Source organism: Miniopterus schreibersii, assembly GCF_964146895.1.
Source record: "Miniopterus schreibersii genome assembly, chromosome: 5".
Taxonomy (NCBI): Eukaryota; Metazoa; Chordata; class Mammalia; order Chiroptera; family Miniopteridae; genus Miniopterus; species Miniopterus schreibersii.
The window spans coordinates 5,580,745-5,599,941 of NC_138106.1; the positions used below are offsets into that span (position 1 = coordinate 5,580,745).

Genomic DNA, 19,197 nt, shown 5'->3' on the forward strand with positions numbered 1-19,197 from the left:
CCAGCGGGGTGGTCACTCCTGGTCACCGTTTGCCTTTAACGGTCACCGAGAACGGGTTTCTTCAGCACAGCACCGGGGAAGGCGCGGGGAGGATGAGTGTTGGAGCCGGATTTTCCCCACATCTCAGGGCCTGACGCTTCCAGTCCCTACCCTGCCTGTGGACGGGAGGCTGGGCCAGAATCTGCCGCAACGGCTGCCATCTGAGCGGACGTTGATTTTGGCTCGAGCAGATCACAACTGTAGGTGTGAAAAGAGCCTCCTGTTGCATCGAACTGCTTCTTGCACATGGTAGGAATTCGGTAAAGAATTGGGGAATGACAGTGAATGCAGGCAAGTCAACCATGATGAGAAGATTCTAAGATTTTAAACAGTACAAGGCAACCCAGGTGTTTCGATGTTACAAGGAAAGGGAATCTTTACATGAGAAGTGGTGTAGATCTAAGTCCCAAGCAGGAAATGAACAAGTGGTGTATCCATTTGGACCAGCTGTTTAGTGATGATGGAAGACATTACAGAAGTCCACTGCGGGTCTGGACCAGGCCCTGTGTGACTTTTGTGTTATACAGGGTGTCCCAAAAATGTATAGACATTTTAATAGCTGATAGCTCAATTTGGAAAATGAAATGTACTTTTTTTTGTTTTTTAATCCTTACCGGAGGATATTTTTTCCATTGCTTTTCAGAGAGAGTAGAAGGGAGGGGAGAGAGACAGAGAGGAACTTTGATTGAGAGAGACACGTCAATTGGTTACCTCCCATTCATGCCCTGACCAGGGCCAGGGTTGGAGCCTGCAACCAAGCTCTGTGCCCTTGGCTGGAATCAAACCCAGGACTTCAGTCTGAAGGCCGATGCTCTAACCACTGAGCTAAACCGGCTAGGGCAAAAATGAAATGTACTTTAATAAACACTGCCTTTATAATCATTTAAAGTCTGTGCATATAGTTTTGGGCACACCCTATATATGATAGTGGCACGCAAATAAAGACAGGATAATTTGGCAGGTGTTTCTGATGCCCCAGGTCAGGAGGAAACCTTTAAAATGCTTTGTGACCCAACGAGTGGCTGGCGGGCACCCTTACATTTAAGACTGATGTCATCTTTGATGGTACCCTGAACCCCACATCGCTGGGGGCTTCTCCCCATGGAGGATAGATCTGATGCATGATGGTGAATTTTATTTTTTGTGAGACTTTCCCAGCCTACATTTCATGGACTAGTCACATTCTAAGGCACTGGGGTCAGAACTTCCAACAAATAAACTTTTGGAGGACACATATCAGTCCATAATGCTCCATAGTGGGCCTTTCATTGCCTGAAATGCTAAGACAGAAAAATAAATTGTGCTACAAAGAAGCGAATAGACTAGGGGACCTTACATGCTGTAGCTTTGGACTGTGACAGCCGTCAAATTCAAGCAATACTTTTGTGGAAAAGTCTTCTCTAGAAGGGCCATAGTCTGAATGGTACCTGGAGTCCATTCTCTACTTTAAGGTAACATGTTTGCTCCTTCTTTGGGATCATGAAAAAAAATCCCTTTACTTGCCTATTAGTTGTCAGTTCCTCCTCTGGCTGGAACTCATAAAGGACCACGGGCTCTGAGGAATAGGTTATGGAGTCGGCTGCTCAACAGAGCTTCCAGCCCCTGGTCATCCACCTCCAAGCTGCTTGGGACTTTGCCGTTGTTATGGTCGACTACCCCAGCTCTCTCCTGGGCTGCCTCCGGAAGCTGGTTCCAGATGAGGAGCCCCTTGTGAATATTTGGGTAAAGCTCATTGTCACAAATGCAAGCCATGCCTTAGGGCTTTTCTTTCTTATGCCTTTCTTTAATTCCGTCTTTTCTTTAATCTCCCTTCAAAGAGAAAAGCTCTACTGTGCACCTCTTGTTTAGGCCTGTGACATTGACGTTGGAAGATGGAAGCCAGCCTTTCGTTTTCTGCAAGGCTAAAGGGCGTTTTCTGGACTCAGTCTTCCCAAGGAAGGGAAGCCATCTGTCCAAACGACTGTGAAATAGAGCACTCTGCTCCCCCAAGCGGTGTCAATGGTGGCAGAGGGACGACAGGTCACTGGCCCACACTCACACACTCACACTCACACAGGCAGCTGGTAGCAAATCTGGTCATCTGAGCTACTCTCACTCTGCTATTTCTACAACCCATTGGGTAGATGTGGACACTGGGTATGAATAATCATGATACAAATTTAAACGGAGGCCTCCGACTTCTTACATAAGAAATGCAGATGGATGACGGAAGACACTTGGAAGTCTTCCCGGGCTGATTCTGTAGTAAATTAGACTGTGTTCCATAATTCTCCAATCAGCCGGCCAAGCTGGACTTCAGGGGGATGATGGGTGGCTGCTGTGTTTAGAACGTGCTTAGGTCATTCTGTGAGCAAATGTAAGAGTTACTGCAAATAATAACCGACCAGAATTACTCAGGAGACGTCACAGCAGAGTGGTAGAGAGCGGGGCCCCGGAGCCAGCACACCTGGCTTCAGATGCTGGCTGGATGATTTGGGGCAAGCTACGAAATTTCTTTGTGCTTCCGGTCCCACAGTGTTATTAATAATACTGTCTTATAATGTCATGATTGAATGAATTAAATATATAAAACACTTGGAACAGTATGTGGCACATAGCAAGGGCTTCATAAACATTGGCTACTCTAACAGTTATCTGTTGGTATAATGCCTCACCTTGAGGCTTCTGACTTTCTAGAACATTCTGCTGCTCACATAGGTAGTATGTGTCAAGTCTTGTGAGAAAGGATGGTTCCCATCAATGTTACTTGACCTGTGAGAATCACCTTTGGGGTATCAACTGATGAATCTTTGTCACCAGCCTACTCACCTGAGTCTGCACACTTAAGAGATGGTCCTCTCTGTCGTTTGTCTGGATAAATATGACTGGGAAGATATTTTTAAAAACACATTAAAATAAGGCAGCCAGAGCTCAGTGTTAACTTTGTGCGAGTTCATATATGCTTATGAAATTTCACTAGCACTTCAGAGTGATTGCACTGGAGATGAGATCTGAGGCCACAGAACCCGTGCCCCTGCGCATTAGTGCACTAAGGAAAGTGATGCGCAGGAGGCTGGGCGGGTGCTCAGGGAGCCAGGCCCCCAGGCCCGCGAGGGAGGCCGTCTCGGGACACGGCCCCGACCTCGGCCTTCGCCCCGCCGCAGAGGCCCAGGAAGCTGAATGGCAGGTTTGAAAACCTCGAGAATGTCCTACTTTCATTTATTTTAGTACATCGTGCTTCTGGGGGTTTTGACCCGTGTTTTCTGTCGGTCCTGGAGACGTTAACATCACTTTCCTTTTAATGATTTCCTCTCATTTATTCCTGTGTTCCTGAGATTGCAGTTAGGTGCCTAACTGGCCGTCCCATTGTACGCGTCCTTTCTCCTAATGTCACTCACTGGTCTGTCACTGTCTCCCAAACAAACGGCCTTCTAGAATTCCTTGCTGGATACAGTGACGTATCCAGCAAGGAATTTAGAGATGGTGATGATGATTTTAGTGTTTGTGAGGTTTTGTTTGTTTTTTTCTGATTTCTGTCTTACCCGGGGTGCATATTTTCCTGTTTATTTCCCCGGGTCCTCGTCGTTGATGATGTGGGCTTTCTGTGAATGTCTGATGGTGGCTGGTTGTCTGTTTGTACTCGAGGCTGAGCTCACAGGGATATCCTGTAAGGGGTCAGGGCTTTTGGAACCGCCGTTCTTGCTTTGTGGTGACAGGGTCTGCACTTCAGAGTCTGCTGGTCTCTCTTGATTGCGCTATTGATTGCCTATTGATTGCTCTATTTTCTTTGCCATGATAAGACACCCCCCCCTTTTCTTAGCCCATTACTCTTATTCAAAGGAAGGGTTGGGGGAGAGAAGAGAACATAGGTAGACCTATTCTGCCATCTTGGATTAAACGCCCAGCGTGATTTTTTTTGTTTTATTTTTTTAAAGAAGTCTCATCATATTAATCTCTTGCTTTGAACTTTAAATCATGCTCATTTCCCATAGAACAAAGACCAGAGTTCTCCCCTCGGTCTCCAAAGTTCTAAATAGCTTTCTCCCCACGTGCGCCTCCAGCCTAATCTTAAGGGATTCTTTTTCCTTCCCCTCCATCCATGTGCCTCCAAACCCCAGAACAGAGAAAACTGCCCTCATAAATAGCTTTACATCATCCTGTAGCCTCTTTGGCACTTACCGGAGAAGTAATTTTACGTTTGTTTTTACGATCATCTGGCTAAATCTGTGTTACCCACAAACATGTGCGGCTAGGATAGTAGCTGTGTCTGACTTTGCTTACATTTTACTCCCGAGTTTCGATCCACGGAGCAAATACTGAATAAATGAGTGACAGGTGAGTAGTAGCAACAAGGTCTATCTCAGCCTGTTTTTTTGAGATTATTTAGATCTGAGTTTAGCCCTTTAAGCGATCATAACAAGATGTTTAACTAAACTGATCCTCAGACTCATCTGAAATACAAGTAAGACTAAGTAATGATTAATGTGGCATCTAGTGTAAAGACGCCTTGTTTATGTCTTAGGTTTTTAATATGATGTCACATATTTGGACTCACTTATTCTTCAGAACTTTATGGCATATTATGTTGGCTCATTTTAATGCACTGGAGTAAGACTGATTCATTCACTGTAAGTAATGAGAGCCTGGTGGAAAGGATCCGTTTGGGCGTGAGAATTCTAGGATCCTCAGACTCGTGGCCAGGTAGCAAGAAAAAAAAAAAAAAAAAAAGAACTGTTGCCCAGGGGGACCTTCTGGAAACTAGAACTGGAAGGAAACAGAGGCCTCCGACAGCTCTGGCGATCACGTCTCGTTGACCCTTCCCGCGCAGTGCGTGGGTGGTCTGCACTCCGGTGCCCACCGTAGCCTCACTCAGTCAGGTTCTGGCAAAGCCACTTTTACCCACGTGCCTCTTATTTCGCGGCCCACTATGAAGTACGCTTGTCTTTCTCTTGATCACTCTGATGATTTGGGATCTGTATTTTATGCTAGAATCTCAGGGAGAAAGAAAAGATAGGTTTTATGGCAAAGCTCTCACAGTAACCAAGTTTGGGTTGACTGTCCTTGTAGGATGTGTAGAAAAAGCACAACTGTGTGAAGGCGTTCAGGGGCCCCTCCTGCGTGCCCGCTGCTGTTGCAGCTGGCGCTTTTGCCCTGTTCCCAGTGGGGCACTCAACCCAGTTTCAGCTTTCCATGGGACCGATGGCTTCCTTCCTACTGGGGAAGGGTTGCACCTGAACCCAGCTTCCAATGGATCCCCTTAAGCTCGTAGGTGCTGGGCATCCAGCCTCCCAACAACTGCTGTGACAGCTGGCATCTCAGCCCATGCTGCCTTGTGCCCCAGGGCCTGATCACTCCCTGGCTTTGCAGGATTGTGTTCACACTCGCCTCATAAGGAGGGTCAACAGCACAGTGGAGGGGCCCTCCCTGGAATTCACAGCCACAGTGGCATGTCCATCAGTGTCCTGACCAATGTACCTCTCTGTGGGGTCAGAGAGCTCAGGAACCTGGGCCTTCTCTCGCTGACCCTACCTTCTAGGTATTGTGCTCAATTGTCTCAATTTGGTGTAGTTAGTTAAATAGTGTTCTCCCAAATCCATGTTTACCAGAACCTCAGGATGCAACCTTATTTGAAAATAGGGTCTCCAGATCTAGTAAGGATCAGGAGATAAAATCATCTTGGATTTAGGGTGGGTTCCAAGCCCAGTAACGGGTGTCCTTGTAAGAGAACTTAGAGATTTAGACACAGAGACGCTGGGAAAAGAAGACCATGTGAAGGTGGAGGCAGATGCTGGAGTGATATGTCTACAAGCCAAGGACTGCCAAGAACTGCTGACAAATACCAGGAGTGGGGAAGGCATGGTGTGGCTCCCCCCAGAGCCTCCAGAAGAACAACCCTGCCTACACCTCAGTTTCAGACTTCTGGTCTCCAGAAGTGTGAGATAATGGACTCCTGTTGTTTTAGGCCCCCCATTTTGTGGTAACTGGTTGTGGCAGCCCTAGTACAGTTGGTTCCCTAGGAGCGGAGCCTGAGAAGAGTGTTCTTGTGCGAGTGATTGGAGTGATTGAAGGATCCACTGAAAGAGGGCCGTGCGAGGAGCTGGGCGAGTCAGGGATGTCGTTTCATCGGAGATTGGGCTCAGTCTGACCTCCCAGGAGGGCTCTGGAGCACAGTGTCCTGCAGGATTTCTGCCACCCATGGCCGTGAGGCCAACCTTTGGAACTTCAGGTCAGCCATTTACTGCCTGCGGGCTCCCCAGGAGGCGTGGGGAATGTCCCTCAGGGTGAGCTCTTTCTCATGGGGCAGGGACATTCTTTGGGGCGAGGGGTGAGGGAAGCTGAGAGGCATTGGCTGCTAACACTCAGTAGTGAGGAGATGGGTCCATGGGTTTGGAGCAGGGGCTCTGTGCTGGGTTGCTCCAGCTTCCACTGTGCCAACAATGATTCCTTAATCCAAATTCTGTGAGGTTGTGGAATTTATGATAGGTCCTGATGGGTGAAAAGTGTCAACCACTTTATATGACAGGAGATACTCACAGAAGGCACCGTGTTGCACAGCATGTCAGATGTCCAGCATCCTTCCAGCCGTCTGCGGCTGGCAAGGGGGCAGTGCCATGATTCAGAGGCTCAGGGGATTTGGCAGGAGAGGCTCCTGAGCCATCGAGGCCATCGGGATGGGCGGGGCTCCGCTCAGGGGAGACTGGGGCAGTTTATAAATCTGCTGGAGCTCCATACAGAACCCCGAAGAGCTGATGGGGTAGGATGCAGGTCTGCGATACCCAGAACGGAGAGGAAAGAGGTAGGCGGTAACCACTGCATTGCTTTTTCATCTACTACTCACAAAACACTTAATAACAAAAACTAGGAATGAAATTGTGTTGACACAACAGGACACTGTATCAATCCTTATTATAAAAATTCTGTATCTATTCCATCAATCCCAGCCATCTTATTTTGTGGTATCAGCCAGTGTAGCAATAAAAGAATATTTTTCATGGCCTCCTTCCCATTAATGTGGTCACATTTTATGAAATAATAAAAGACATTCACATAAAGATGACACCATAAACTCCAGTTTTCATTCTTTTCTCTCTCCATCGTATGCAACATGCATTTCCCCTGGAAATAAAACACACATGTAAAATTCAATTACCTGGTGATCCAAGGTTGCGTTCCCGGGGTACCCGCTCAGAATGCCTTCCCAAATCAAAAACAGTTTTGGAAGCAGTAACAATAGCATCACAAATCAAACAGATTGGTTTCCAAGTTTTACCTAAAGTAATTGAGAATGAAAAATGCGTCGTTCAGGGTTCCCTGTTCTATCTTCAGCTGGCGCTTGATTTACTCAGAGGCACTGTTTCCATGGAAATGAACCTCGCACTGGGGGACAGAGGGTGCAGACTGAGCAAGTTACGGACATGCGCCTCTCAGAAATGGCATCGAGGGGGCATCCGTGTCACCCGGTGTAAGTGCCAAGGCAGGAAAACTTGTTCACCGTCTGAGGGAGCAGCACGCACTTTTCAAAACTCCACCTTCCAGAAAAATTTCAAAGGGCACTGTTTTCTGAGATGACCTCCACTGCTTTCTACTCCCGGGACGACCCTTTCCATCTGGTTCCACCCAGGCCCTAAAGGACACCCCGTGCTTGCCCGGAGTGCAGGCCTGGTCCAACCAGCCACGTGCTTCTGTGTGATGAAGCCTCGTTTTCTGGCGCAGCCCCTCCATCCCTCCCGTATCCAGCTCGCCCAGCTGGCCCCTGCTCTGCAGCATTGAGCCCGAACTTCTCTACCTGCCCGGGAGCTTCTGCAGCTCCCAGCAGGCCCCCTGAGGTCGGCCAGCCCGGGAGCAGATGTCACACCCACACCCATCCCCAAGCTGCCTGTGGGTGGCCCATGTCCCCCTTCAATGGCTGCTCTTTTCCCCCCAGACATTCTAAATCTTTCTGGGCGTTTCCAGAAGAAAAGATTGCCCAGGTCCTGGTGCTCATCAACCAGGCAACTTTTTAACCTCTTAAAATTTTTTAAATTTATATTTATGTTTTATTTAGATTTTACTTTTACTTTACCTTGGTCCCAGACTTGGAGGGGCTCCTTGTGCATGAGTTTACCAATCTCTGGGACAGTGGAGTTGTATCTCACAACATGTTACCTTCATGTTGTGGCCCTAATATGCCAACAGAGGAGAAAATTGCTGAAAAGGGTTGGGTACTGAGTCTAAATTTTTTTTTCATATTTTAGTAAATATGAGGAGAAACTGAAAAATATTAGGGAAACAAATCTTTTAAAATATTAAAGGTGACTTTCTGTTTTGTTTGTGGAGGGGGAATGAAGACCAGTGTATAATAATTCCCTTTTATTTTAGGAAGATAATGGATATAATTTAGAGGATGTTTCTTGGTTTGACTTGGGGGAAAACTTGGGGTGCTAAGCTGCTGAACCTAGGAGCCAAGGAAAAGCTGGGAGACCCACCTCTCCAGGGGTCATGGAAGGAGAGCTGGCCTAGGCCTGAGCTCCCTGGAGGGTTCTCACTGCAATGATACCTGACGTGGGATGCTGGTGACACTCACCTGCGTGCTCTGGGAGCACAGGACTCCCCTCCTTCTGGAGTCTGAGCATTGAGGACGCTGCACCATCTTTCCTAGAAGACTGCTCAGAAAATTCAAATGATTAAGACTATTTATGGGGGAACAAGTAGTTTATCACAGATAAGTAAATGTCACTTTTTGTTCTGGAATGTTCCTGGTGTGGGGGGACCTGGCCCCGATCACGGTCACTCAGAGCCTTAGAGGAGATGGCAGAGGGCAGGGCAGGACCCTGTGAGCCTCCAAGGCAGTGATTTTCCACCAGTGTGCCGCAAGAATGTTCAAAACATGCAACACCTGACTATTTAGTCAGGGGCACTGGCCTTTTTTCCCTTAGATTGTCAAGTAAAAAAATGACAACAGCCAACACAATAGCCATCCAGTGTGAATGCCGTCTTGAATCGTAAATATATAGGTCATATAATAGAGCTGCATCTTACTGGTCACGTCGCATAATAAGGTTGCATCTGATTGGTTAATTCATGGTAACAGATGTCCTTATATACAGTACAAGCATATAGGGACCTGATTTTTTAAAAAGTCACTTTGGAGCAAAAAGGGTAGGTAATTACTATTATTATTTTTGTGAATCAATCAAAATCATACCTATTTTTTGTCAGATTGGCAAAAAGTGTAACTTTGGGGGTGCCGCAGAATTTGAGTAGTTTCTGTGGGCCCTGAGATGAAAACCTTGGTGATCGCTGCTCTAAGGTGTAGACTCCAGTGAGTCATTATGAGCAAACACCCCCCCCACTGCTCTCTGGAGACATTTTAGCCCCCAAACGACTTCACCCTGACATCGAAGGGGGTCTTTACCTACCATATTTAGTATCAATCCTTCTGATAACCTCCCCTTTTGGATAAACTTCAGCCATAGCTCACATAGACCTTTGGAGAAGAAGAGCAGTGTTTTTCTCCTTTCGCACAAGCCCCTCCATCCATACCCCAGGCCCTCCCCAGGTTCAGGCTCGACTGCTGTTCGAGGCGGCTGCTGGCTTCCCTCTGACCACAGTCAGCGTGGTCCTTGGGAAACCTGCCTTCTCCTTGAACCACTTCAGATCGGGCAATCAAGGTGCGCCAGGGCTTCTAGCAGCGGCTGGATTTCTGAACTTGCCAGGGAAAGCCCGGCCCTGATGTTCTCCGAGCCTTGCAAACACCTGGAAATGGACATTGTGCATGATCAGATTTATTCCTTAGGCCCAGGTACTGGCTGGTCACTAGTCTTGTCCTCAGCGGCTCTGCCTGCAGGACTGCGGGAGGGGCAGACAACGATCGTTTCCGTTGGTAGATGACCAGCTGTGATTGTGGCAGGCATTAGGCCTGACGATGCCCATAAAATCGCTCGCAAACCTACATAAAAATGCAGGGTGAGTGTACAGCATGTTATGGGGTGACCTGGTCTTCTTTAGTGAAGTTACGGCCCAGGTGCTGAGAGCTTGGTTGAGCTTCTAACATCCACACTTACATTCATGTTGTCTGCCGTATTAGTCAACATTGGATTTTTTTTTTTTTTAATATATATCTTTATCGATTTCAGAGAGAGGAAAGGAGAGGGAGAGAGAGAGAGAGATAGAAACATCAGTGATGAGAGAGTCATTGATCGGCTGCAGCCCGCAACCCGGGCATGTGCCCTGACCGGGAATCGAACCGCGATCTCCTGGATCTTAGGTGGACGCTCAACCGCTGAGCCACGCCAGGCCGGGCAACATTGGGTGGTTTTATGTCGTTTCTCCTTAATCACACTTCTTATTATTCTTGTGTTTGTGTTTTTTTTGACCCTGTCATATGTAGGGAAAGTAAAATGCAGTGTGTCCTTTAGTGAAGAGAAAGAGAGAGGGAATGAAACAGTATCAGGGAAACCAACTGGCAAACTGGCCACGTCGAACCAGTATGGGTAACATGGCTCAAAAGATCCCACGTGTCACCCGAGGCCACCATCTGCGGAACTGGCTGTGCCTCCCGTCAGTTAGCTGTGGTGTCCAGGACCAGATATGAGCAGGGCTGGAATTAATACCAAGTGGTGCTTTGCGTGTGAAATTCAGCCGGGAGCTGCTGTGGGATGGCCAGGGCTGAGCTCGCTGTTCAGACTTTTAGCAAGACTGGTACATTAAAAAAGGGTTTATACGCCCTAACGTAGACAGGGCCCTCCCGCCCCGGCTGCCAAAGCTTCCTTATGTACACGTTACCCGAAAGGTCACCCTGCTCGGGCTGAGAAAGCCAACAGGCATCGGGGACTGAGCGGCCCCGTGTAGGGGAGTGTCCGCCTGCCCTGGGTGGGTCCAGCGGCTGCTGGCTGCCCAGAACCTGCTTCCTGCCTGGCCGTGTCCCTGCTCAAAGGAATTCGGACCCTGGGTTCCTGGCAGGGTCGGGCCCTGCTCCAGTTCCACCCCTTCTATTAGCATGTCCAGTTTGATCCCCACTATTTCGGGCTGACTGGTTGTAGGAGACACACCTACAGGCTGAAGGCCACTGTCCTTGTGCTCCCAGCAGGGATGTTGCTGTTCTCAGCCTAAAGGTCTTTAAAATGTTCTTTATTTTTCTGAACTCACCCCACGCACTGGGCTGCTGGTGTGTTTTTATTTAATTAAAACTTTTTTTAATTAAGAAAATTTTAGTTACATTTGGTACACAATATTATATTAGTTTCAGGTGTACAACATCGTGAGTAGACATTTATATAACTTGCGAAGTGATCCTGGGGTAAGTCTAGGACCCACCTGACACCATACACAGCTGTTTCACTATTACTGACCCTCTTCCCTGTGCTGTTCTTCACATCCCGTGACTCTTCATATCTGGCAGCCTGCAGGTCCTGGTCCCTTGCCCTCTTGAACATGTTCCAGATGACCCTGAACCCCTCTGCATTGCCTTCCTCCGTTTCTCTCGCCCCTTCCTCCAGTGCCCCCGGCCCCTGAGTCTCGCCTGTTCCCAGCCAAGCACCTTACCTTCCCAAACAGACGGCCTCGGGATTAAGAGGGTGTTACTGCTGCTGCTGTTGGTGAAAATCAGTGGTGGCCGTCAAATCTAGAGCGTGGCCCCTGCCGTGCGGTCCGCCAGGCTCCGTTTCTCTCCATTTCGAGGGCCAGCGATCCTTTCCCCACAGTGGAAAATCATACAGGGCGAGAATTCGAAGTGACCTACTGTAGGGGTGACACCAAGCCTTCCTGCTCCTGTTCAGAGCTGCCTTGCAGCCTCCCCTTAGCCTTAAGAATGTCACGTATCGGGAATTCTGTTCGGGAACGTGCCGCCTTCTTTGGCGTATGGACCCACCTGTCCCACGCGCGTGTGACGGGCAGGGTGTTTTGTCATTGGCTCTGTGGGGAAATGGGGCGCATTCCTTGGGCCGCAATTCGGTCCTCACAGTTCATTATTTTTAATAAGTAGCCATCTCACCAGCCGCGCTTTCCGCTGTAGCTTTAGTAAGCCCTTTCCCCTCCTCTTGCTAGTTGACAGAGCTGCGAGGAGGGAGACGCGGCAATTTGAAACCTTGTTAGAAATTTATGAAGTGCTAAAATGTTTTATTCCCAGAGGCTGGCTTGCCAGCTGTCACCGGGAGCGCGGCTGCCTCGCGTGGGCCCAGAGCGGGCGGGGCGTGGCTGCCACGCGGGGGCGTGGCCTGGGGCACCGAGGCCGTGTCCTCAGCATGCGGCCGGGCTTGGAAGCTAATTATTTCCCCCACCGTTGACTGATGGTGTGGAAGACCGGGAATAAGGGGCATCTGGACAAGGGGACGGCGATCGGAGATGAAGACTGATCCCTGCCTTTGGGAAAACGCATTGGCAGGGCCAGGAGGAGGCTCAGCTTCGGGCGTGGACATCAAGACAGACAGACCTCTCTTCCAGGGCCTCCAGCAGACGCAGCCTATTTCTAGCAAAATGGCTCTGAACTAATTTCCTGCAGAGAAAACACCTTCCGGCAGCTCTTACAGGGTGCCAAGGCCGGTCTTGCGTGGGGTGTATCCCTACTGCAAGGACTTGGTGCCTCCGAATCGCCCCCCTTTTCTAGATCCTCAAATTCCTTTCTCTGGGGACAGTTCTTTTGTTCTTAATTGGCGATTACCATGGCCACAGATACCCTGGAGGGTAAACAACTCACAATAAAGGTGCAGAGTGCTCACAGCTGGGGGCTGGAGGGACAGTCACACCTGGCACCCGGCCTGTGATGTGGTGGAGACCCCGAGGCAGCAGGACCAGTGGGAGGGCAGATCCGGCGCCAGGCTGGCAGGAGGTGGGGTCCCAGGGGCAGCATTCTCTGCCCGTCTCAGACCCCTTCACTCTGGGAGGGGCAGATGCACTGCCCATCTTTTTTTTTTTTTAATGTTTTTATTGATTTTATTTTTATTGATTTTAGAGAGAGAGGGAGGGAGAGAGTGTTGGAGAAAGAGAAACACCAATTGGCTGCCTCCTGGCACGGCCCCTACTGGGGGTCAAGCCCTAAACCCAGGCATGTGCCCTGACTGGGAATTGAACCGGGGCCTCTTGGTTCATAGGTGGATGCTCAACCATTGAGCCATGCCAGCTGGGCAACGCTCTGCCCATCTTTGCTTTAACCTCCCATAGAGCTCTGTTGCAAACAGAGTTTATCCTGCAGGGGTCTCACAATGACACAGAGTGTGAGCGCTCCTCCCACGGTCCTTCAGTTTCTGCCCAGGTTAAGTCTCTGTCATAAATTTTGGCATCGTAAATGCAGCAAGCGGCAGAACCCTGAACCCCTGTTCACAGTGACGGGGCCAGCTCTGCTCCAAGGGCACTTCAGAATTGTCTCAGTTCATGCTACAAAGTTCATGCTGCTAACTTTTTACTTCTGACTCTCCCAGTTGTCCTTTTTATGCATATTAGGTGTGTGTCCCCTATTAGCCTGATCTGTAGCATAGTTTCTACAACAGTAAGAGGAGGTAAGTAGGACATTTAAAATGACTGTACTCATCTTAAGGTTATTTAGAAGCAATTACTACCATTAGTCAGAAGCGCTTCCTCGGGCGACTCCAGTAGAAATGTGCACCTCACAATCCAATTAGTTTGTGAATGGATTAGTCTCTTTCCTGACCAATGAATGCATTTGCTTTAAAGTCAGTACGAGGCAGGTCTACCGAGTCAGGTTTATCTGCTTACTCTTTGTATAAATTTGTTGTTTCATCTTTAAGTGGACCATCTGCCCACCTCCTACCCCAGTTAAATGCTACTTCATTCATATTTTTGCTTTTTGAACTATGATTCATGTCCTTTTTTTAGTTCCATAATCCTTATTAAATTATTTTTAGCCCTTTCCATAATTTTAAGAATTTCTAGCTGACTGATCTTAAGCGTCCACTGAGGCACAATCCCAGGTGAAGGTGGTATTGTGATGATTAAGCCATTTAGTGGCTGGCAGCCACTGGTCAGAGATGACTACTGGGCACTCGAAATGTGGTCAGAATGACTGAGGAGTGGAATTATTAATTTAATTTAATTTTGATTAACTTGAACTTAATAGTCACATGTGGCTGGCTGGTGACTGCCATGCTGGATAGCACAGTTCTGGAGCACGAAGAACTGTAGCTGAGCTGTGGAAGGTTTTGACCAATCCCAGGCTCTTTGTGACCTGGAGATACAGGTCTTGGTGTCACTACATTGGACTCATGAGTTATAAACAGACTTTCCACAGAGTAAGGTCACTTTCTGGGACCCAACAGACCAAGGAAAACCTCCTGATGGATCCTTATAGATAGTCTCCCCAAACAAATAATAATTAAATAAAACAGTGTGCTCCTTGAACACCTGCCATGGAGCAGGAGTGTAGACAGGCTGGCAAGAGTCAGAGGCAAAATGCTTTTTTACCTGAGCTTTCCATGTAGTGGAAGCTGAAGGGCGGATTGTGTGGATTCGGGTGCAGCGTACCTGACAAGGCATTAGGGATTTGGGGCCATAGTTTCTCCTATCACTTGACATGTATTATTTCCTTCATTCATTGGACAGATACTTATTGAGTGTCTATTATATAATAATTCCTGCGGTTATTCTAGTGATCAAAACACGTCCCTCCCTCCCTCCTTTCCTGCTTTCCCCCTCCCCGCTTTCCTTCCCTCCTTCCCTTTTCCTTCCTTTCTTCCCTCCTTCATGCATTTATTTCCTTATTTCCTTGAGCTTTACCCACAGGGCTCCATTTGAACATCCGAGTCTTATCCAGTGCAGGAACAATATTCTAAATTAACTGCATGCCTTCTCACACGCTGCCTCAGATCGTCTCAGTCTTCATGCCAATTGTCAGATGTCAGTGGAGCCACAGGAAATCTTCCTGAGAAAGAACATTTGGCGGTGTCTCTGACTCACGCTGTAGTTTGCGGCTGCGGGAGCTTGTTGAGCCCCACGTGTGAGTGGGAGAGGGACCCAGCTGCCCTCAGGGCCTTTCAGAAAGGGAGGCGCAGAGCAGCAAGGAAGCACCACTGGCTCTTCACAACGTCTCTGGGAACCCATTCTCTTGGACCCTCCTGCTACTAAGTAAAACCCTGAGGCTTGTGTAATGAATCAGTCATTTATGCAAAATACGAGATAACCTTCCCCTTTTTCTTGCCTTGACTGTTCTTGGGGGTCAGTCTATGAGGGTGAGTGTTGTCATCGGTTTGGGCTGTGCAGCTAAGAAGAGTAGCCCGATGTTGCTGCACAGTGAGTTTGTAACAGAGCCAAGTAAACAGAACAGATCATGAGATTAATGGTGGGACCATTTGTATTATGAATATTGGATTCTGGAGAGGTGATGTGGTCTGATGCACTCTAAATGATTTTTCTTGTCCTTTTAAAATGCAACTTAAAATTTTGTTGCGCTAACAAAATATAAGCATGCAGAGAATCCTTATCTAATTTAAGAAACAGAAGAGTGTCCTTGAAAATTCCCGTGTCCCCACTCCAGTCACATCCCTTCCCACAGAGGGACCCCCTCTTCTGAGTTCGATGCTAGTTAATCCTTGCTTTTCTTTGCGGGCGTGCCACAGATGTTTGTGGCCTAGGTGGTATCTTGCTAAGATGCGCGTGCTCTTGGATTTTATGTAACCAGAACCACAGAGGCGGCGTTCCTCTGGGACTGGCTCTGTCTCCTTAACGTTATTGCTTTGAGACTTACCTGTGATGGTGTGTATAGCCTGTTTATCTATTCAACAAATAATTTGGGGGAAATTACTGTGTGTCGCACATTGATTCTGGGTGCTGGGGACACAGAATGAACAAAACAGGCGAACACCGCGCCCTAAGGCAGCTGAATTCTAGTGGATGAAACAGAGCAGTAAAGAAGATAAATACAATATGTAGCCTGTTGTATTATAATTGGGACACAGAGAAGAGCGCAGCGGCAAAAAGTAATGGTAGGGGAAGGATAATTTTAGGGGAGATGCGGCGTTTCAGTGTGGTTTCAGGTAGGGAGGCCGAGAAGGGGACATTTGGGTGGATACCTGGGGGAGGGGAGGAAGAGAGACGTGGAGATGTCGGGGAACAGCTTTCCCGGCAGAGCAAACAGCAGGCACCGGTGCCCTGCTGCGCCACCGTGTCTGGTGCGTTTCAGGTACCACGAGGAGGCCGCGGTGACGAGCAGGAGGAGCGCGGGGAGCGAGAGCAGAGGGGAAGTGGGAGGTGGAAGCCGCTGCAGGTGTTTGAATAGAGGGACATTATATGACTTCTTATTATACGATAAGTTTTCTCTGGCTACTGTGGTGAAAGTAGACCTGACGAGGGTGGGGCATGGAGCCAGCAGATCAGATAGGGGTCATTGCAGTACCGCTAATGACAGGTGACACGGACATGGTGAAAGGTGGGCATGTTTCCAGTAGATGTAAAGGTCGAGTGTTAGGATTTTCTGATGGCTTAAATTTGGGGTGACAGGGGAAATGACACTTGCTTTCTAGTTTCAGTTATAATTGCAGTAGGCTGAGCTATTAGGGTACAGAGGGGCTGCGTGTGGAGCTGGGGGAAGTGCACAGAGGAGAGGTTGGTGGTCATGGGAAGAAAGCCCAGAGGCTCGGTTAGGCCTGTGTAGTTTGTGAGGCTAATTCAACATCCTGGAGGAGACGGGAGGGGGCAGCTGGGAGGAAGCTTTGAGGTCTGGGCTAGAAACAGAGATTTAAGAGACGGCAGCCTCAAGATACTATTAAAAACCTTCAGAATGGATATGATCATCAAGGGAGTGAGTATAAACAGGGATGAGAAAGGTCCAAGCATTGAGTCAAAACTTGGAAATCAGGAGATGGGAGGGAAGCAGCAAAGGAGACCAGGAAGGAGCAGGAAGACTCTTCCTGTCCAAGGGGGAAACCAGGCAGCAGCAACGGTGGCCGTACCCCTGCTTGGGTGACCTGGGGGTCACTACTGACTTTTGTAAGGGGGTTTTTGGTGGAGCGGTGAGGAATTGAAACTGCCGGATAGCCAGAGGCAGCATTTGCCCAGCGCCCCTGTAGGCTCAGTGGGCAGCCCTCCTGGGCCCTGTCCCAGCTCCGTGAGCCTCTTCCTTCCCACTTCCTCCACCCTCCCTTCTTGTCGTTACTGTCACCTGTGGATTATAGAAAGGGCAGCAGCTGCCTGGTTTTGTGTCCCTCCAGTGCCCTCATGCACTCCCCCCAGTGCTGGGCACAGCCCTTGGCATAGCATGGCCTCATGGGTGAACGGTAGGATTGATTTTCCAGAACGTGTTTCTCAGATACTGGAAGGAAAATGGATAGGAACATTTTTCCATATAAAACTCTAGCTGTCAGTGTAATTTCCCCAAATCATTTTATGCATTCGTCTGACCTGCCAAGTGCATAGATCTTACCCAGCACAAAAAGCAGAGACTTTTAGAGTAGTAGGAACAGTAGCGAGTGCACGTCACCTCCAAGGGGCTGGCTCCAAGCCCAGTCCTAGCACAGAGCATCATTAAACAGTGATAATAGTCACATATATTGCTTTCTTCACATTTTGATTCCTCTCAAAAGGTGATTTTAATTTATCATTCTTATGCTTATATCTTGGATTCAAGCTATAATCTCCCAGTTATATGATACATGCCGCTAATCAGGATTAGTTTAGGGGCAAAAGGAACCTATTTTGCCAAGCATGTTCCCCTGAAATTGTCTCAATAATTCTATATTATTTTAGGGATTCAAGCCAATATGTAATTAATTACAGGACCCTTTCCACGTCACTCACAGAAGGAGATTCCAAGAGGATTAACTTATAGAATCAATTTATATCTATTCCAAGGCAGAGAAATATGCATCCCCATAGTTATTTCATGCTTCTTAATGGAAAGGCATAAGAACCTGGACATTGTCCAGTTGACTCAAGGCCTATGGCAGCACCAATGTATCACTCTCCTGAAACATCCCAGCACTAGCCTCAGTGCCAGGCAGTTCTCACAGTCATTCTGCCTCATCTGGAGGCAGAATCTTCCTTCCTTTAACGTCCTTCCTGAGGGTGCTGGGGACACAGGAACATTTCATCCAATTGCCCTTAGCTGTCATTGCAGAATTTTCAGAATCTTCTATCATACGTGTCCCAAATTCTCCTTTCATGCCTCACCATCTTTATTTCCCTCTTTTATGGGCTGAATTATGTCCCCCCAATTCATATATTGAAGCCCTAATGGCTAGTTTCTCAGAATCTGACTGTGTCGGATATGCAGCCTTTAAAGAGCTGATTAAAACTACCTGAGGATGTAGAGAGATGGCAGACCAAAAAGAGAGGCCTCAGGAAGAAATAAGCCTGTTGACGCCTTGATCTTGAACTTCCAGTCTCCAGAACTGCCAGAAAATAAATTTCTGTTGTTTAAGCCAGACAAGTCTGTGGTATTTTGTTATGGAAGCCTGAGCAGACTAATGCACTTTCTACTCCTCCATCCCACCGTGAGTGTAACTTGTCAATATCCTAACTTATCTTCCTCTCTGTGAATGGAGATAACAGTGGCACCTGCCCAAAGGACTGATGGGGGATTAGAGGAGATAATGAACAGTGTCTGGCACAGTACTGAATGAATGGTACTTCTTGTTAATATTATTCTTATTATCATTGCTGTCATTATATTATCTCTGTTTCAGTAACTACTAAAAATGTTAAATAAGACAAAGTTAGGACCAATCTAATGCCAAGAGGCGTCAGAATTTCAGTAAGGTTGACTTTGATTCATTCCTAAATGCTTCAGATGCGTCTACTTACTGCTCACATCATGGTGTTCATACGTTTCTTGTTGAAATTTAGATGTTGCCTGTAGCAGTCTTCTAGTTTACTGGCCTGTTATGTTTTAAAGAAATGATTCCAAAATATTTACATTACTTTGTTTTCAAGCACGTAGAGTCTATCCTAATAGGCAAACATGAGAACAGTCCATATTATGGTTCCTTGGGACCATGGGTGTACTTTCTATTGGCAAATTTTTTTTCTAATAGTAATAGAATTGCTTTATAATATTTCCCAATGGTATCCATGAGGGGCTTCAGTAATCATAAGTGAGTTGCGCACTATGGTTGGTATTAGGATACTGTAGTCATCCCAAAATGTGCAAATGAGGACCAGCTGATCTAGAAGCTGGAGTATTGGGAGGCCTGTGCTAACCTCCTTCCCCTTTTCTCCCATACTTGGTGTTGCTTTGGTAACTTTGGTGTCTGCATC

General features: G+C 47.7%; 1 protein-coding gene across 1 annotated transcript in view; it reads left to right on the plus strand.

The window, feature by feature from the left end:
* Window positions 1–1,608: 1,608 nt before the first annotated feature.
* The window catches only part of DSCAM (DS cell adhesion molecule), a gene marked incomplete at its 5' end in the record, with an annotated part of 333,650 nt that continues 316,061 nt past the window's right edge, over window positions 1,609–19,197 (plus strand). Inside the window, 2 exons of the mRNA XM_081138830.1 lie at window positions 1,609–1,761; window positions 9,557–9,668. Coding sequence (XP_080994956.1) covers window positions 1,609–1,761; window positions 9,557–9,668 — 265 coding nt within the window. The remainder of the gene's footprint in view (window positions 1,762–9,556; window positions 9,669–19,197) is intronic.